Source organism: Encephalitozoon hellem, chromosome X (assembly GCF_000277815.2).
Source record: "Encephalitozoon hellem ATCC 50504 chromosome X, complete sequence".
In the NCBI taxonomy this organism is placed as follows: Eukaryota; Fungi; Microsporidia; family Unikaryonidae; genus Encephalitozoon; species Encephalitozoon hellem.
Genome location: NC_018479.1, coordinates 222133 through 240865, shown reverse-complemented (window position 1 = coordinate 240865; position 18733 = coordinate 222133). Strand labels below are relative to the sequence as shown.

Below are 18733 nucleotides of genomic sequence, written 5' to 3'. Positions count from 1 at the left end.
CAGAGTAAGCATCTTTCGACAGTACAGTCTTCAAGTTTCTAAGACTTATCGTTGGTTGCAAAGCCATAGTGTTTCCTAAAAATGCTAGCGGAAGCACTACCATAATGCTTCTTTTTATTTCGTCACTTTCTTTTTCTTGCCTCAAAGATGTGCAAAATGCCCTATAAACAAGAGCTACCAGGCAGAACACATCCCATCTCATCCCCTCCTCTTTCCTCGGTGCTTAATACACTCATCTCCTTTTCCTGTACATCATTCCCTATCACCTAAAATCCTCCATTAATCAGTTCCTTATAATTGGGCTTCCTCCATTTCCACATAAATCACCTATCATCCCTACAACTCTTTAGGAATCCCATTTTGGGTATTGGTAAAGGCTCCCATAATCACACAAACCGTTGCCTACACAATGGAGGAATAAGACACAACACGCTGTAGATATCATGGACAGCATAATCTGCCTATTCATTCCATTACACCTCCTATCTTCGTTGACTCCTACCAAGAAAGAGACCTTCCCCATCCAGCATGCTTTCACTAAGGACTGCTGCATTGGTCCAAAGACGGCGTTTTTATTGATATTTTAACATTATTGTTCTTTATTACATATGGAGCTTCGAGGTAGCAGGGCAGGCATTGTCTGCTGCCTTCGCCACAACTGCCTTGCCAAAATCATTTCAAGAAGATCTTCCCTGCCCACAGTATCTTAGCTAGCGAAAGTAGCAAATTTGACTTCAGAGTAAGTACCCTATCTCTTTATCAAGGGCTTTACTATGTATCCATCCGCATTTACAAAATGGATCGGCCTTACGCTCTCTAATATGTCTTTATATCTATACTTGTTCACCACCTTCAATGGATCGACATTGGATTTGCCCACCTTCTCCATGCTCAGCTTCGTGTAAAGCATATCTATGGTGTCTTGCGACTTCAAAGAAAAGAGGCAAATGTAATGAAGCAAAACATACATTATGTGGTCCTTCATGTTCAAGCAAGACCGCCCTCCCTCTACCCTTATTGGAATATCTTCTGCCTCCTTGTCTACAAACCGTTCTATGTACGACATGTACCGGCCCTCGTTTTTCGTAAGGGCACCTGCAGTATGGTATCTTGTAAGCTTGATTCCTGTAAAGCAGTCAATCGCATCAGAATACGGTGTATAAATACTCTCTAATTCAAAGTCGTCAGAGTACATCACCCCAAGCTTGTAGATGAGTTTCCTAAGATATCCCATATAATGATTAATAAGCCCTATGTGAGATGAAGTAATCTCGGGCATCCCCTGCTCTTTCCCCCCAGAAGATGAATAACTGCATATACCGTCAATCGTCTTCCTCAATAGCCCAAACAGATACTCCCCCATGGAATCCCTATCCTTAACCTCAAACGAAATCAGCCTTGGAGAACGCTTGAATAGCTTGTTTTCAATGGCCTCTGTGTCACAAGGAGGACTGCAAGAATCCTCTTTTTCTGTCCCTCCGTTTTCCTCCCCAACAACCAGCATAAAACTGTTGTATATCCTGCATGTAGCCCCATCTTCCTTTGGCACGCTTTCCGGGTCAGAAAAAGAACTCTCGCCTTCTCTTGCTGCCCTTCCGTCCAGACCCATGCCACATGCCTTCCCAACATCCTTGCTCAACAGGGCCGTGCCACGACAGCCTCGGGCATCCTTCCTCAAGCTTTTCTTATTGATTATAACTGCTGCAGAAAATATAAAAAGTGCCGAAAGGACAAGTACCAGGACTACAATCCTTCTTTTGGCCCTCATCAAAAGGGCTGCATTTTCGAAATATCAAATTAGAAGGAGTCAAGGAAGTCATTTAATTCCACTTTCTCAGTCCTCTAACATACTCTAGGACAATGGAGGCACACTTCTCCACATCAACCCTTATCTGCTGCATAGAGTCTCTTTCCCTTATCGTCACCATGCTATCCTTAAGAAAGTCGGGGTCAAACGTTATAAAGAACGGAATCCCAAGCTCATCGCACGACGCATACTTCCTCCCAATGCTGCACGAGCGCTCGTTCACATGGACAACCAATCCATTATCTGTCAGAAACCTTTTTATCTTCCCAATGTGCTCGTCAAACTCGCTGAGATACATAAGATATCCTATTGCACATTGAATCGGTGCAACCATCGGCCTGAACTTGAACACAGGCCTTGAATCCTCTCTCAAGTAGAACGAGTGCTCAAGTAAGGCATAGAGAATCCTCCCAACCCCAAAAGATGGCTCAATCACATCGGGAATCAAGTTCTCAACAAACACCTTTCTCTTCACCTTCGAACACTCAAACCTAATTGCATGCCCAGAAAACCTCACCTCTAAGTAGTTTCTGTTCTCATCAGAGGTCGACATGTTCTTTTCAATATACTCCTGCGAAAATCCATTGACCATCTCCATCAGCTCAGAAAACCTGTCTCTAAGCCTTCCTCCCCATTCCTTCTTGTCCACCTTCAAAACCCATTCCTCAACCTCCTTTGGTTCAGAAAGCTCCTTCTTACACCTCAGGTCAACCTTCGATGCCTCCTCATGGCACCTCAGATCATAGCACGACCTGTCTGCTATCCCTACACACTCAATCCATCCATAGGATGTGTATATCTCCGCATCCCAGCAATCCTTGGCATAGTGTGCCATCTCTTCCTTCTTGTGCTGCCGAAACCTCAGTAGCTCCTTATCAATCCCCAGCTCAATCAAGAACAGCGCCGTCCTTCCAATGTAATATCCAATCGTCTCGTTGCATATAATTCCTCTCCCAACAGCCTCTCCTAAAGTAATCTCCTCAGCCCCATCCTCACGCACAAGCTTCAGCCTGATCTCCTTGACTGCAGCAAACTTCGGATGGCCCTTTTCAGACGCAAGGACAAAGTGCTCAATCTCCGCCTGGTCAAACTCCCTGACCCTGATAAGCCCAGACCTCGGGCTTATCTCATTCCTGTATGCCTTTCCTATCGATGCAGATGCAAAAGGAAGCTTGCCGTTGTTGTACTCGTAGAGTTTCTTGAAGTTCAGAAATTGCCCCTGCGCAGTCTCCGGCCTTAAGAACATCGTCTGCCCGCCCTTATATCCTATCTGCGTCCCAAACATCAGATTGAACTGTTGCGACTTGCTAAGCCTGTTTCCCAGTGTGCTCTTGATGTTGTACTTCGATATAACGCCGTCGATTTCTTCGCACCCCATACAATCAACCCTCTGGAGATCCTTCATCGTCTCCTCCGTCGGCGCCATCTTTTCCAGCGCATCAGAAACCAGATGGTCCGCCCTGAAGCAGTCTCCAGTCTCCTCGTCAAAAACCAGGATGTCACAGAACTTGTCCACATGCCCGCTCGCCTTCAGGACATCGTAGGGCAGCATCGTCGTCGTCTCCACCTCAAGCATGTCCTCCTCAAGCACAAAGTGTCTTCTCCACAGCGTTAAGATGTTTGTCTTTATGCCCAATCCAGGAGGCCCCAGGTCGTACAGCCCAGAAACTCCCCCGTATATATGAGCAGACTGTGCAATAAAAAACCTCTTCCTGAGAATTTGCTCAATTTGCTGTTGATCAAACTTTTTCATAAGGGACAGCAAATCTTTATCCAAACAAATAGTTAATATTGCCACCCAGGCCCTCATGCCAGATCTGGCAAGCAAAATATCGAAGTTCAACTCCTTCAACCTCGAGTCTTACCTGAACAATGCCTTCCAGAAGTACGAAGGATCCATACTGGAAAACGAAAGGCACAATGTCTCAAAGATAGAGCACGAAATAGACACGGAGCTGCTCAAGACGTTTCTTCTCAACAGCGACTCCCTACTTGCCATTCTTGATGTCTACGAAGAGTCGTACAGAATGGTCACTGCCATGGTCGACCTGTCCAAGGAGCTGGTCAGGTCCAACATGGACAGGGGTACCGAGGAGGAAGTTTTTGTTGACAGGGAGCTTGTGGAAAAGTTCAGGCAGATACTCAACAACTTCGACGACGAGGCTGCAGTCTTTGCAACCGAGGAAAGATACCTGGTTCACTTCGACATCCTCAAGGAGAAGAGCGGCTGGGAGTGCATCCTTGTCCTTACAAACGACATTCTTCTGATTGGCACTGTCCAGAAGGGAGTCAAGAAGTACAGACTTTTGAATGCCTACAGCTACAGCATTGCCCAGATCCAGGTTAAGGACTGCATGCTCGAGGTAAGGGTGAGCCCGAGCGTCTACACGTTTGAGAAAGACAAGGAGAGCGTGGAGTACATACTCAGGGTCTACCAGGAGCTGACATATAGCTACGAGAAGAAGGCTTCAGACAGCTCTCCCAAGCCCGAGGTTGACAAGGACCTAATAGACTACCTTGTCTTTACAGAGCAATACGAGTGCATTGAAGCCGACGGATCGCCCCTCTCCCCCAGAATCGTATTCCACAGCAAGGAAGAGATCACGAGGTATCTTTCTGTTGCCTCAAAGTCTAAGGAGGGAATATCGGCGCACGTCTTCCCGTTTCTTGAGGAGAGGCTCAGAAAGGGCCTTGAGAAGATCAACAAAATCCAGCCTCTCCGAAGCTTTGTCGAGGATGTCTTCAAGTACTTCAACGAGTTTCTAGAAGAGCAGGACAGCCTTATAGAGGATATGAAGAAGATAGGAAGCATCAGGAGGGGCGGCGTGGTTCTTCTCATAGAGAGGCAGCTCGTTAGGTGCATCGAGATCCTCGGGTCCCGGATATTCAGCAAGGGATACGATGCAAAGTACACAGACTCCGTACTCGAGCTCATCAGCCGAAGCCTCAAGTTCGCGAAGTACGATTTCTCGTACTTGATGGAGCATTTCTTCAGGAAGAGAAGCGAGTATAAGAAGAAATATCTGAGTAATGCAATGAAAGACATAGAGAAGATAATCAGCGACATGGTTGCTGACTCACTCCAGTGAAACACCCTCAAAGCTAGGCACCATTACGAGTTCATCATGTTTAATTAGTTATCCCAGATAACCTCTCGATCGTTTCAACCAGCACCGGGACAGAACATCCCGTCATTCCTTCTCCATACACACCCTTGTTGTTGTTGCTTTCCATCACACCTGCAATGTCAAAGTGAACCCACTTGGACTCCTTGTTAATAAATTCGTTCAGGAAAATGGCTGCGCTTGAAGACCCACCGTATCTCCCTGCACCTGTGTTCTTCAGGTCTGCAACATCCGACTTCATTGCCGGCAAATACAACTGGGACAGGGGCATTCTCCATGTGGGATCGTTGGAATCAATCCCGCTCCGGTAGATTATTTCCGAAAGATTGTCGTCCGCAGTGAAGTACCCTATGAATGCATCTCCAAGGGCAACAGACATGGCCCCCGTCAGCGTTGCAACATCAAATATGTAGGTCGGCTTGCTCTCCTGTGCATACACAAGTGCATCGGCAAGAATGAGCCTTCCCTCCGCGTCGGTGTTGTCGATCTCCACGCTTTTCCCGTTCATCCCTACATAGACATCTCCAGGCTTCGTTGCAGTGCCGCTTGGAAGGTTCTCTACCAGTGGAATAACAAGATCTACATTCATTTTTACACCCATGTCAGCTATAACCCCGAAGGCACTCAGAACAGAGGCTCCCCCAAGCATGTCCCCCTTCATGCGGCACATTCGTCCAGACGGCTTCAATGATATTCCGCCAGAGTCAAAGCAAACACCCTTTCCAACAAGCGCAAGGTCCACGCCCTCTCCGCCCTTTCCTCTGTACTTAGCAACAAAAAGCTTCGGCTCCTGCGTCGACCCCTGCGAAACACTCAGAAGAAGGTTCATCGACTTACTCTTCATGAACTCCCTGTCAAACACATCAACAGTCACATTCCTCTTGCCGTCAAGGTACTTCGTGGCATACTCCGTAAACAGCGTTGGGTTCATAAGATTCGCCGGCGTGTCTCCCAGGAACCTGGCAAAGTTCTGTGCATTCCCTACAATCGTTGCCTTCCTGGCCATCTCAAGGTCAGAGTTTATTACTATCTTCTTGGGCTCCTCCCCTTCCTTGTTCAGGAACTGGTACTTGTAGGACGCCAGTATTATCCCAGACACAACCTCTCTTGCCATAAACTCAGACCCTAGAGACACCTCTATATTCCTGAATTGCGACACAGCCTTGTACCCAGATGCACCAGCCTTCCTTGCATTGTTCTTGGCAATCAGTATATTCTCGTCTACCTTCCCTATGCCTACAAACACAGTTATCCGGCCATTCCCCTCCGGAAGCACATGGCTCTCCCCCAAGTTCCCTTTCGCCCCCAGGCTGCTAAGGAACTCCTCGTGTGCAGAGCTTTTCTCGTCCGCTACTATGCTGACACCCTCCTCGGTGTTGCTGCAGAGCACAATCCTGACCTTCGTCGAGTCAGGATCTGCCCCTGACATAACCATAAGCTTTTCATAGTTAATCAATCCCATTTCCATGGGTGCCGGCAAAAATTTGCTGAAAATTTAAGGTTCTTAATATGCCCATTATGAAAGGTCGTAGCACTTTATTATTATTACTTGCTGCTGCAATAAGTGCATTCGAGGCAGGAACGCCATACCTCGACCTGGAATACGTCGTCAATGGCGAGAAAAGGTCCGGAAGAGTCACCTTCGAGCTCTATTGGGACGAGGCACCCAGAACAGCCAGGAATTTCTATGAGCTTGTAAGGGGAACACAGATCAATGGCGAGCTCTACAAGTACGAAAACAGCGAGTTCCACAGAATCATCCCGGGGTTCATGATGCAGGGCGGCGACATCGTCAACGGAGACGGCACAGGCTCCATTTCAATATACGATGGAAAGCTGTTTGAGGATGAGGAATTCATAAGGACCCACAGCAGCATCGGGAAGCTGTCGATGGCCAACCGCGGGCCAAACACCAACGGGTCCCAGTTCTTCATCACATTCGGCCCGCAGCCCCACCTCGACCGCAGGCATGTTGTGTTTGGAAACGTTAGTCAGGAATGCATTCCCCTGATAGAGTCCATACAAAGGGTGGACATCAGCCACACCAAGCCTGTGGCTCCTGTGAGAATAGTGAGGTCTGGAATAGTGGAGGAAGACGAAAAGGAGTATCTTTAGCATAGCCCATAGACCTATGCAGCAACTCTAAGCATATCTGTGGAGGTCATATAACGACGTCCCAATAAAATTATCTCTAGATGTTTCTATTAGCTCCGATAGTTTTCCTTGGATCCTGGAATCCTTAAACAAAGATGATCCTGTTCCTACATCCATTAATGAGTTCTTCATTGAATCAAGCAGAGCCTCGATACACCCTCCGATTTGGCATATACCTATAACCTCGTCTAAAGCCCTTTCTATTCCTAGTCTCAGCCCGTCCAGAGGCATTTCATCAACTGCAGAGAAGAACTTCCATTTTCTTGCTATCACCTCCTCAAAAACAAAATAGCTTATTTTATAAAGTAAGGTTTTGTAGGAAATAACCTTTATCTTGAGCTTCTTTTGCATTTCCATCTTTGAAACTCTTAGAAGAAGATGCTCAACTCTCTTCAGCTTCCAAAGAAACTGAAATATTGTTACAAGCTTAAGGATGCTTTCCTTTGTGACTATTATGCTTGCAGGATAGTCTACTTGACAGAACAGTGCGAAATTTTCATACTTGTTTTCATCGTCCACGATGTATACCCCCAGCTTAGAGGTAAATTCATCAACACCCCCATAGGTGTTTCTAATGGCTAGGTCCAGAATATAGCTGAAGCTTTTTCTACTGAGATCCTTGCTGTCTTTTAGATAGAGAAAAAGCGTTTCAATGAAGTCGCATCTACCAAACAAAAAAGTGTTTTTGATTCCGCCTATCTGGCTAGATATGCTAGGGTTTCTAAGAAAAACACGATCTACCTTCTTATTGATCTTATAGAGCATTATGTCTATACTCTCCTCAAGATCTGGATTCAGGATGTCGATATGCTTGTCACTGCTTTCTTCCTCTTCATCAAGGAGGCTATGGCTCTGAACGACCTTGCCTTGATCCTCGGTGGATACTTGAACTTGAAGGAGATTATCCAATCCGACCATTTTTTCAGCACTGTATCCTCCCAAGAGGGACGAGCACTTTCCTATGTATAATATTTTCTGAGCGACCCTGTTATTGATAAAGTAAGGAACAAGTCCAAAGTCGATACTGAATTCTTCCCAGGGGTCTATGGATGCCTTTCTGGATATAAAAAACTCGCATGTTTCGTCTCTAAAGCATCCTGTGAACAAGAACTCTCTGAGACAGGTGTTGATGTGCAAGCAGCTTGATTCCAAAACCCTTCTGTAGAATGGATGGTTGGAAATAAAGTTGAATCTAAGAAACTCAAAGGGCTTCTTGGGATTATCTCTAAAGCACTCATTTAACTGATGAACTATCTGAATTCGTATATACATGGAATACATACCGGTGTAAAACGAAAGAAGTTCCTCATCTTGCTCGATGACAGACTTTTCGTATCTTTGAAGCTCTTCTCTCACGATTTCGTAGAAGTGCGAATGCGCCTTTGAAGAAAAGAATGTTTCTGATTTAAGCTTCTTGTATATGCATGCATTTTGATATATCTGGAACACGATTGAGTATATATGCGTGCCTGCATTTTCTTTTATAAAGGCAAGACTTGATTCTGTGAAATAGGAAACCTCGATTCCCAGGGCGCCTCTTTTCACATTTCTGTTAAGCTCGTCCATTATAGAGGGAGTAGAGTCGGCTACCTCTGCCAGAACATAGCAAAGCATTTTTGTAATGCTGTTTTTCTTCATTCTTCTATATGCCAAATATGCCTTATATGATTTGGCCTTGATTGCATTCTCTATCTCGTCATCTCCTATGCCGGCAAACCTGGATGGCCTTAGATACCTTGAAGCACTCTCTAGAAACAGTGGGGAAGGAGATCTGCTTTGGTTTCTGAAGAAGGCATGGATAAAGTTTTGGAGCAACTCTCGCATCTAAAAGGGGCAATGTTTTAACTTCTAAGATTTAATACTTTCAGGAATTTCTTAATAAATTCTGGTGTTTTTTTTCACCCATGGAAAGCAGGAAGGAAGAGCTCAAAAGAAACAGTATCAATGTTCATCAGAGGCTAGGTACTGATGTCCATGTGTCATCCGAAGACATGGACAAGGAGAGGAGGAACACCCGGGCCTATGAATACCTGTGCAGGCTGGAAGAGGCAAAGTCCTGGCTGGGGGAGTTTAGTAGTGTACCTGAATCATTTGAGGAATTTGAAGAAGAAATGAGGAAGGGTGTGATTCTCACTGACATATGCAGGATATTTGCACCCAGCTCTGTTAAGAATGTCTTTGTTGATTCCACTTTGCAATATAGGCATACGGATAACATCAACTATTTCTTAGATGGAGTAATGAAAATAGGTTTGCCTGAATATTTCCATTTCGAGGTGATTGATTTGTATGAGAAGAAGAACTTTGTAAAAGTCATATACTGTGTTCACGCACTGGCACATCTTTTGAGTTCGAAGGGAATTTCTGGGAACATCAAAAGTGCTAAAGGAAAGGTTTTTTCGCATGACGACATGGCAAGAGCCGATGTACAGGTTGAGAAGTTACACATGCCTAAGTTTGATAACATTGGCGATGTGCTGAAGGAAAAGATGGCCATGGAGGCGGTAGACTCCGAAGAGAATGAAGCGAAGAAGGAGGTCTTGGACCAAGAAAGCACGGCCGAGCCGCTTGATAAGGAGGGAAGCTTCTTGTCTGAGGATGTGAGTGTTTGTGATGAATCCTTTGACATCCTCAAGTTGACTTTGAGGACGTTTCTGTACAAGAAGTGTTTTGACGACATATACTACAGGAAGGATGTATCCTTGTTTTCTATCAGGAGGTTTGTGTTTATTTTCTTCAGCAACTCATCTGAAATGGTTAAGGAAAAGCTTATTGAGAACCTTCATCACAAAATATCAAGGAAGTTTGATAGCATTTATGCGAAGGAGGCGCAGATAAAGGACATCGAGACGAGGATTAGACTGATAGTTCAAAACAGAATGGAAATTGGGAACATAACAATCAAGAACCCGATTCCAGAAGACGAAGATACTCGGGACTTCGAAAGGGTGCTGCTGTTCCTGCAAAACAATCCCAAGTATCTTTCTGAGCTGCTTAGGAGTGTCAATGACCCGGACAGTCTCATTGTATCTATTGTTATTCCCATTTTCTCGAATGTTTGTTCCAAGAAGGAGGAGTATATGTTCATAAATCTTGTGCTCGAGATATTCAGAAGGGAGCTTCTTGACAACGGACTAGATGTGAGGAAGCTCGTTCCTATTGACATGTCTCTAGGAATTCATTCAAGCACCTTCTTCTCCCTTGAGCTGTTTAAAGAGATTGAGTCACCCATCCATCACACCCTGGCATCAGGGTCTGTTTGCCATAAGCTTATGGTTAACTATTTCAGAGTGTCCCAGGGGAGCTTCAGCCTAAGAGACAAGATTCTTCATGTTGTGAAGAACCTAGAGAACATTGAAGTAGATGCCAATCCTGTCCTTATCTACAAGATGCTGTTCAACCAAAGTGCATCTGCAGATAAGGCACTGGAAAATGAAAGAGTTAGAGAGGCGGTTCAAACAAGGCTTATGGTCATGCGTGGGGTGATTTCGTCTGCCTTGGATCTTTTAGAGTCGAGTGTCGAGTCCATTCCATACATACTCAGGTACTTCCTCAAGCTTTATGGAGCAGGGATGTTTTACACCGAATTTGTGATGCCCTTCATCTTGGCTCCTGATGCATTTATTGAATCGTTTGAGGTCAGCAAGTCCCTCAGAAACAAATGCTTTATAATATCAAAGGTTTTGGAGCACATAGCAGACCGGGCAACAAGCTTTGATGAGTCTGATAATGATGAGGAAGAGAAGAATGACGGAATAGGCGGACCATCCTTCTCCAATGGGGAGAGAAAGAGCTTTGAGCTCAAATTCTATTCGCCTCTCTATTCCTTCTTTAGAAGATGCCGCGAAAGGTACCAGGCAATCCTTTCCAGGCTCACGGATGTCTCTAGTCTTGACCACTATTTCCAGTTTGAGTCAATGAACGAGCTGGGGAAGCTCAAGCGAGCTACAGTGCACCTTCCCAGTAGCACTGCCAACCAATTGATCACGCTTCTTCTAAGCAATGCGAGGCTGCTAGGCCCGGAGATGTGCGAGATTCTTGAGTCTTTGCCTCTGTTCCCGGATGACCATAACAAGACTCTCTCGTTCACTTTCTTCGGCCCTGAATGGATATGCTCTCAGGACCCGGAAAAGATAGCGTTGGACAACTTTGTAAGGGGGCTGAAGAAGAAGCTTATATATGCTATATCGGTGTGCAAGGGAAGGAATCTGGTGGAGATGCTCTTAAGGGAATCTGACGAAGAAGAAAGGTCCTCCTATCTCGAAATGAAGAGGCACAGCTTTTGCAGCAAGAACGAGGAGGACGAGTCATCGATAGCTTCTCCTCCATCGCAGTATGAGTCCATCGACCAACTGAAGGAGTCCATCATTGACGACCTGAACTTCTTGGAGGACAAAAACGTCACTAGCAGGCATAACCTTTACTCGGAACTTCTGTTTATGTTAGCCCAAGACATAGTCATCTTGAGATTCATGTCAGAGGAAAGAAGCAAGGAGCTCAGGATAAATGAGATCAGCTACGACAATCTATGCTACAGAGATGATTACCTATCTGGAAAGATAGAGTTGTACCAAAGCTATCTTAATTCCTTCGTTGCAAAGCTGGCGATTAAGAAGAGGTCCCTGTTTGGGTTCAGTGGTATTGATGATATTGCCAGGGATTCTAAATACGGGACGCACAAGTACAGTGCAGAGAAGCTTATGAGTATGGGCGTGCTGGTCCAGGTGTACGATTCTCCTGACATCTCTGAAATATTCTTCCTATTCCTTTCTGAGGCCCCTCTCCTTTTTAGCGTAGAGGTTTATGTCCAAAACATTCTGGTTTCTCATCCAGTCTCATTTAGGTTTGATGACCTTCTTAAGCTGAGAAAAAATGGAAACAACATTTGTGATATAGCAGGAATATGCTCTTTCAGCGTATGTAGATTCATTGATCTCGTAAATTCTAAGTATATCGGAAGCGAAATATAGTACGCCTTGCTATTAAAAACAATTCCGAAGACTATCTCTATTTACTGGAAGCAAAGGTACTTTGAGGTGAAGGAGACCAAGCGCTTTATTTTTTATTTTGCCCTCTGTGTAGGCGACGACTTCCTGTCGAGCTCTTGTAAATACATTATGGACCCCTCCAAGTCCCCATTGCATGCCATGAGTGCCATGAAGTTCCGCCTAGTATCGTTGAATCCAATCTGCTTGAGCTCTGCTAACTTATCTTTATACTTGAGTAGCTGGCTCTCTCTGCGGCTGCTATTGCCTGGAATCGCTTCGTTAATGGGTTTGTCTATTTTCCTTCCTTCCCTCACCTTGTATCCCCTCCCCATTCCTTCCTTCAGTGCCGAGGACAGGGGATCCTGAACATCTTTGATCATACTGCTTATCATATTAAGTCCTCCGGGGATGTTTTCCAGCTTGGACATCGTTATGTCTAGGTTCTTAAGCTGGGTGTTCATGTATTCGGGATTCATGGAAAACATCTCCAGCTCATCCTGCAAATTTGAGCTGTTCATCATCATCCTGAGGTCGGGGTTGTTATTCATCTCCTCCTTGAGTCCGGGAAACATCTCAACAATACTCTTCATGGCATCAGGATTTTTTAGAAAATTCTTAACTAGAGGGTTCTTCATCATCGAGGCCGTAAAGTCCGGCTTCTTCCCCTCTCTCTTCACCTCCATCTTCTTCTTCAAATGTAGAGTGCAGTCGCTTTCTATTCCTAGTTCTTTCAGTTCCTTGTTATTATCACTAAGGACCCTATCATTGAACAAAAGCACCTGAGAGTCGACAGGCACGCCTGTGATTTCCTGAATCCTTAACTTTAGAGATTCTAGAGTATCCGTCATCATGACACTTGCTTCTATAGAATCTGTTCTATATCTTATCGTCAGCCTAATTGACATCCGAATATGATGGGTCTTTATTTTTATTCTTTTGATACAAGAAAAATCATTGATAGATCAAAAGGAGATCAAAATAAACTATTGGCCATTGGGACTTCAATGCCGTTTGTCTGTCCCGCTGCTTGGACAGCCTCCTCTGTTCAATCTTTCGTGGCTTTCCATTAGGGTGTTATTCGCCAGAGAACCTAGAAGAGACAACTCCCCTCCAAGCACTGCTGCCCCAACGGCTAGCCCCAGGTATCCAGGTCCAGATGACTTGTCTTCATCTTTGTTCGTTATTATATACTCATCACTTCCCTTACTAAACTGCCTTAGAAAGCTCTTTGACGGTTCCAGATGCGTGCCACCCCCAATAATCCCCACTGTGACAGAGGGCATAAACAGGGATACACTCAGAATATCCGCCGCAGACTTCTTCATGCTCAGTATACAGTTGCTGCTTTCAACAACTTGTCCAAGATCTTGCCCTAAGGCTAAAAACATTCCTGCTACGTAGTTAGCTGCCTGGCAATTAAATCCCCCCAGGACGAGAGACCCCCCAACAACAACCTTCGCATGATACACATCAAGAATCTCATCTATCCCGACGCCAAGTATCTCCCTACAGTTCCTATCGTCTATCTTAATATTCATGAATATCCTCCTCCCCCTTCCATTGCAGTAATTTTCTCCAGACCATTTTTTGTCAGTGCATGTATTCGAGCTTATGGACACCAGAGAGGTGTTCGGAAACATTCGCATTATCTCATTGGATATTTGAACACATGCCTTTGTTATCATATTCATTCCCATGGCATCTCCGGAATATCCATACACCTTTACATACACATCTTCTCCAACAACATGCTTGGACTCTATCTTGCTAATCCTTAGGTGTTTACTTCCTTCGTTGCCTACTCTTTTGAGATTTGCAACAGACTCATCCATTTTTATCCACTGGTAGAACTCCATTGCTTCTTTAAAAGTCCTAAATCTCATGATGAATCCTCTTGTAATCCCGACATTCTCTGCATATCCCTCAACACCCCCGCAGGCATTTATAAGCTTGATGCCCCGGCTCATTGACGCAACTAGCGCGCCCTCGGTTGTAGCTATCGGGATAAAGAACTCCTTGTTATTTATCAGAACTCCTCTGTTCGAAACACCCAAAGGTACCTTTTTGTATCCAATAAGATTCTCGCAGCATCTATTGATGACACCAGAATAATCTTCTTCACGCCCCACCCCCTCAATCCTAATGCCAGTGACTTCCTCTATCTTCTTCCTCAACTCCCCTGCTCGCTCATTTGCCTCTTTATTGATATCCATCTTTCCTGCCAGGGACCTCACATCACATGTAAAAATTTAGGCCCTGAATGGAGAATATACTTAAGGAGTTCATCCTAGATCAGAGTCTCTTCAACTCAGAAGGAAATCTGTACATAGGCAGAATTCAAAATCAGAAGGCAATACTTGTATTCCCAAAGCAATCATTCCCAGGGGATGCCTTGGCCCATCTCCTGTCCCTTCCGATGGAGAACACCCAATCAAACGATGTATATCACTCGTACAGAGTCTTGAGTCCCACTCATATCCATTTCAGGGTTGTATATCCGGCAACCGAGGAGCATATCAAGAAGTACTCTTCAAAGCTTGTTTATGTCCGAGAAACCTATGAGGAATACCTGGACTTTGTGAATAACCATAGGCACATAAGTGCTAACTGGATGGATAACATCATCATGCAAGACAAAAGAGACACAAACGAAAAAATCTTATACGAAGACGAAGAAATAATGATTATTCCCGACTATAAATGGAACTGCCATGACATAGACTCTCTTCATCTTCTAGTGATATTCAAAGATTCCAATCTCAGGACGGTCAGAGACATAGGCAGCTACGACCTTCTAATCAAGGCACAGGAAGAAGCATCCAGCATCTTAACATCTATGTTCTCTTTGGATCCAAGCTACACTTTTATGTTCTTTCACTATAGACCGACATACCTCAGGCTGCATCTTCATGTCATAAACATAAAGATTGCACACGAGGGAACTGCCTCATCCATAAGATCGATCCCGCTGCATGACGTTATGCACAACATACGCATAGACCCAGATTACTACAAGAAAGACATGTTTGTGCTTCAGTTCGAGTAAACAAGTTAGTATCTTGGGATATTTAATCTTATTCATAAAGAACATATTATGTCATAAGCCTGCTTCAGGGCTTTCAGCATGGACTCTATCCTGCCTCTTTCCATCCTTACCTCCTCAGACTCAGAGGCTATGGTGTCTATATCATCCCTGTTATATATCTCCAGAAACAGTGTTTCCTGAAGAGAATTCTCGGCTTTCTTGACAAGTTCACACATTATTGCCTTTGGGACCTGGTCAACAACTATTTTCTTAGTTATTTCAAAATAGGATTCAACCATAGACTTAATCATGCTTATTTCTATGGCCTCCTGTTCTGAAAGCCCGTCGCGAATCCTCAATGTATTGGGGATGGAGTCAAGAGTGGCTTTGGTCTCCATCCCCTTGTAGAAGTCTATTCTTTCTGCTTTCCTTTCCGCCGTGGAGTCCTCTAGCTCCTTCGACAGCATTTCGCTCCACTTTATGAAGTCAGGATGCTTGGTGCTGATGTACCCTGTATTCCAGTCAATAAACGATTCAACTAGCCTATGCGTTGCATCACACCGTTCTTTAAGCATTCTAATCGCACTGCTTATGACCTTCTCTCCAAGCACAGGATACCTGTTTATGGTAGATCCATCCACAATGTGCTTGATCATTCTGACCAGCTCAGAAAACACTATGCTTACAAGCTTCAGGCTGTGAGGCTTGAAAGACTCAACAGAGATCCTTGCTAGCTTTTCAAATGCTGCATGGCCAAACAGAAGAACAGATGATGACCCACTGGAGTTGTACAGCAGCGCTCTTATTTGCTCGTCGTGAATGCTGTCCAGGGCCCCAAGCCTGTTTATAAACTTCGAGAAGTGGTGGTTGAATGCATAGTTTAATCTTGCTCCTCCCATCAGCTCGTTTCCCTTCGACTCAATGTTCCCCGACAGAATATCACTGAACCTCTTCGAAACGCCGTTGATGATTCTCATTACATTTTCCTTTGGGCTCAGGCATACATTTCCAAGGTCCCTGAGATTATTCTGTGCATCGATCATTCCGCTGTTGATCCTTTCTTGGAGCTCAGGTAAGCACTGCCTTATGTGCTCATGAAGAATGTTGTGGAGCTTTGATATCAGGTATGCTGTCCCACAATACGCCCTGTTTCTTTTGTAGGACTCGTGGGTCGAGAAAAACAGCTCCTCGTCTTTCAGTGCCTGCTGTATGCCTTTGTTCTTCTCGATGTCCTGCTGGCTTCTGTTCACAACAGGAACAAAGCCCAGCCTTAGGCATATGATCCTTCCTGCTAGAATGTCCACAACATCTGTCCCAGAGTCCATAAGATCCACCTTGGTAAGAACGCCAATCGTTCTTTCGTAGTTATGGTCAACCTCTCTGGCAAGCTGCAGAGCATCAGAGTTTGATATGTCTGTGTTAGCAGAGGAAACCGCAAGAATCAGGGCGTTCTTATTCGACACATACTTCCTGCACATCTCCGTTATTTTCGTGCATATGTCCTTGGGCTGGTCGTTGGTTGGGACTCTTACCAGCCCAGGGAGATCAACCAGTGTGAGCGTCAGGACCTTGGAAGAGTAATACTTGAGTATAATGGGCTGGGGCGAGACGTCGTTCTTCGACTTTAAGACCCGGTTTGTCTCCCTTACAATCTCTTTCTTCACCTCCTCAAAGTCGGTGTATCTCTTCTCCTGAAGATGGTTGAAAACCGCATAGTCTTCAGTCTTGCTGTGGATAAGCTGTAGGATTAGGGGTCTCCGGGTGACAATCCCCGTGCCTCTTGGCAGTATATCCCTACCTATTATGTTTTCAAGCACACTGCTTTTCCCAGAGCTCTGGCTGCCAACAACTACTATCTGCGGAAGCTCGATTTTATTCGATATACCATTCTCTATGCATATGTCCTGGAGGTCGTTTATCTTTTCTATAAGTAGATCCATGACTGCCATGCCAATATAGATGCAACACTTTATATCCAAGTTGTGAAACACGCCTATGTTTCATAACTGATGCATTACAAAACACACCCGGGCTCGTTATCTTCCCTGGGCAACAAAAACCTTTTCGTGCCCGCAGTTGCACAGGGTCTCGAGGCATAGCCCTCTTTCCTTTCTGGCAACCCTTGATGTACAGTTGAGTCCAGGAATCAGAATGGTGCTGCAGCCAGGGCAGGCTGTTCTTTTTATTTCTCTGGACAGCCTTACTTGATATTTGTTTGATATTGTTTTCATCTTCCTCATCTTTCTCTTATGCACGGATGGAATCTCAATCGTTTTGAGTGCCGTGCTATATAGGTACATCAAATGCTTTGCAAAGTCTTTCTTCATTGTCTGTCAAAGGGAGTGAATGGCCGTATTTATACTTACCAGATGCCAAACAAAACCGAGGATGAAGGTCAAAGATGTCTTGCTCGGCATCAAGCCAAGAATGGTGCTTACAAGCAGAGGTTATCCGACAGTCGAGGTCGACCTGGTCACATCCAACGGCGTATACAGGTCCTCTTGCCCATCAGGCGCATCTAGAGGCTCAAAGGAGGCTGTGGTGATCACCGATGGAGGGAGTCTTTACAATGGAAGAGGCGTCAGGACTGTCATAAACAACATAAACAGCATATCAGGAGACCTTCTCGAATTAGAGTGCAGTGTAGATGACCAATCGAGCATAGACAATTGCCTACTGCAGCTGGATGGAACAAGCAACAAGTCAAAGATAGGAGGGAATGGGATAATCGCGCTTTCTACAGCTTTCTGCAAGATGGGTGCCGGATGCTCAAACAGACGGGTGGACACGCTTGTTTCGGGCATGGGAAACTTCAAAAGAAACATCCCCATTCCCCACTTCAATGTTCTAAATGGAGGTGTCCACTCTGGAAACGGGATGTCTGTACAAGAAATCATGGTTGTATATCAGCACGACAGCCTGGAGAAAAACATCGAATCCGGCTGTGTGCTGTATGAAGCCCTTAGGAAGACAATATCTGAGAAGTATGGCTCGCTGTACACGTCTGTGGGAGATGAAGGGGGATTTGCACCTCCCATAAAGAAACTGGAAGACGGGCTGGACCTGGTATTGGAGGCATCCAAAAGATGCCACAGAACAGACATGAAGATTGCCATCGACTTTGCAGCCAACGAATTTGCAAGAGACGATGGAAGATATGAGCTTGACGGTGGAGTTTACACTACAAGAAACCTCGGAGAAAAGTACATAGAAATGCTTAGGAAATATCCCCAGGTATACAGCATTGAAGACCCATTTTCCGAAAGAGACTGCGACGGATGGTGCTGGATAAATGCAGAGGTTGGAGACAAAGTCAATATTGTTGGCGACGATTTAACTGCTACCAATCCACATCTTGTTGAAGATGCAGGTGCAAGGAGAATGTGCAACACGCTTCTGGTAAAGCCTAACCAGATAGGCACAGTTAGCGAAACGATAGAAGCAATAAAGATTGCCCGAAAGTACGGAATGAAGATTATGGTTTCCCACAGGAGCGGGGAGACAGAAGACAATTTCATAAGCGACCTGTCCGTAGGAGTTGGAGCTGAATACATGAAGTCGGGTGCGCCCTGCCGTGGAGAAAGAGTCAGCAAGTACAACCAGCTACTGCGGCTGAGTGAGTATTAGCAACACT

At 45.0% G+C, this 18733-nt stretch overlaps 13 protein-coding genes across 13 annotated transcripts; 5 read left to right on the top strand and 8 right to left on the bottom strand.

The window, feature by feature from the left end:
* Window positions 1-748: 748 nt before the first annotated feature.
* On the bottom strand, window positions 749-1768 carry EHEL_101840 (uncharacterized protein; the record flags this gene model as incomplete). Its single annotated transcript, XM_003888208.1, has 1 exon — window positions 749-1768. One exon carries the CDS (start codon window positions 1766-1768, stop codon window positions 749-751), a length of 1020 nt encoding a protein of 339 aa, XP_003888257.1.
* Window positions 1769-1820: 52 nt separating this feature from the next.
* Window positions 1821-3560, bottom strand: EHEL_101830 (glycyl-tRNA synthetase; the record flags this gene model as incomplete). The annotated part of the gene is made up of 1 exon (XM_003888207.1): window positions 1821-3560. One exon carries the CDS (start codon window positions 3558-3560, stop codon window positions 1821-1823), a length of 1740 nt encoding a protein of 579 aa, XP_003888256.1.
* A 55-nt stretch (window positions 3561-3615) lies between these two features.
* EHEL_101820 (uncharacterized protein) lies at window positions 3616-4896 on the top strand (the record flags this gene model as incomplete). Its single annotated transcript, XM_003888206.1, has 1 exon — window positions 3616-4896. One exon carries the CDS (start codon window positions 3616-3618, stop codon window positions 4894-4896), a length of 1281 nt encoding a protein of 426 aa, XP_003888255.1.
* A 40-nt stretch (window positions 4897-4936) lies between these two features.
* On the bottom strand, window positions 4937-6394 carry EHEL_101810 (leucyl aminopeptidase; the record flags this gene model as incomplete). Its single annotated transcript, XM_003888205.1, has 1 exon — window positions 4937-6394. One exon carries the CDS (start codon window positions 6392-6394, stop codon window positions 4937-4939), a length of 1458 nt encoding a protein of 485 aa, XP_003888254.1.
* A 56-nt stretch (window positions 6395-6450) lies between these two features.
* EHEL_101800 (cyclophilin-type peptidylprolyl cis-trans isomerase) lies at window positions 6451-7047 on the top strand (the record flags this gene model as incomplete). Its single annotated transcript, XM_003888204.1, has 1 exon — window positions 6451-7047. The coding sequence occupies one exon, from the start codon at window positions 6451-6453 to the stop codon at window positions 7045-7047; it is 597 nt and encodes a 198-aa protein (XP_003888253.1).
* Window positions 7048-7074: 27 nt separating this feature from the next.
* Window positions 7075-8910, bottom strand: EHEL_101790 (Spc97/Spc98-like spindle pole body protein; the record flags this gene model as incomplete). The annotated part of the gene is made up of 1 exon (XM_003888203.1): window positions 7075-8910. One exon carries the CDS (start codon window positions 8908-8910, stop codon window positions 7075-7077), a length of 1836 nt encoding a protein of 611 aa, XP_003888252.1.
* Window positions 8911-8990: 80 nt separating this feature from the next.
* EHEL_101780 (cellular morphogenesis/cytokinesis regulation protein) lies at window positions 8991-12056 on the top strand (the record flags this gene model as incomplete). Its single annotated transcript, XM_003888202.1, has 1 exon — window positions 8991-12056. One exon carries the CDS (start codon window positions 8991-8993, stop codon window positions 12054-12056), a length of 3066 nt encoding a protein of 1021 aa, XP_003888251.1.
* A 92-nt stretch (window positions 12057-12148) lies between these two features.
* On the bottom strand, window positions 12149-12979 carry EHEL_101770 (uncharacterized protein; the record flags this gene model as incomplete). The annotated part of the gene is made up of 1 exon (XM_003888201.1): window positions 12149-12979. The coding sequence occupies one exon, from the start codon at window positions 12977-12979 to the stop codon at window positions 12149-12151; it is 831 nt and encodes a 276-aa protein (XP_003888250.1).
* Window positions 12980-13075: 96 nt separating this feature from the next.
* EHEL_101760 (hydroxymethylglutaryl-coenzyme A reductase) lies at window positions 13076-14287 on the bottom strand (the record flags this gene model as incomplete). Its single annotated transcript, XM_003888200.1, has 1 exon — window positions 13076-14287. The coding sequence occupies one exon, from the start codon at window positions 14285-14287 to the stop codon at window positions 13076-13078; it is 1212 nt and encodes a 403-aa protein (XP_003888249.1).
* Window positions 14288-14334: 47 nt separating this feature from the next.
* Window positions 14335-15120, top strand: EHEL_101750 (uncharacterized protein; the record flags this gene model as incomplete). Its single annotated transcript, XM_003888199.1, has 1 exon — window positions 14335-15120. One exon carries the CDS (start codon window positions 14335-14337, stop codon window positions 15118-15120), a length of 786 nt encoding a protein of 261 aa, XP_003888248.1.
* A 32-nt stretch (window positions 15121-15152) lies between these two features.
* EHEL_101740 (dynamin-like vacuolar protein-sorting protein) lies at window positions 15153-17048 on the bottom strand (the record flags this gene model as incomplete). The annotated part of the gene is made up of 1 exon (XM_003888198.2): window positions 15153-17048. One exon carries the CDS (start codon window positions 17046-17048, stop codon window positions 15153-15155), a length of 1896 nt encoding a protein of 631 aa, XP_003888247.2.
* An 87-nt stretch (window positions 17049-17135) lies between these two features.
* Window positions 17136-17426, bottom strand: EHEL_101730 (uncharacterized protein; the record flags this gene model as incomplete). Its single annotated transcript, XM_003888197.1, has 1 exon — window positions 17136-17426. The coding sequence occupies one exon, from the start codon at window positions 17424-17426 to the stop codon at window positions 17136-17138; it is 291 nt and encodes a 96-aa protein (XP_003888246.1).
* Window positions 17427-17487: 61 nt separating this feature from the next.
* EHEL_101720 (enolase) lies at window positions 17488-18726 on the top strand (the record flags this gene model as incomplete). The annotated part of the gene is made up of 1 exon (XM_003888196.1): window positions 17488-18726. The coding sequence occupies one exon, from the start codon at window positions 17488-17490 to the stop codon at window positions 18724-18726; it is 1239 nt and encodes a 412-aa protein (XP_003888245.1).
* Window positions 18727-18733: the final 7 nt, after the last annotated feature.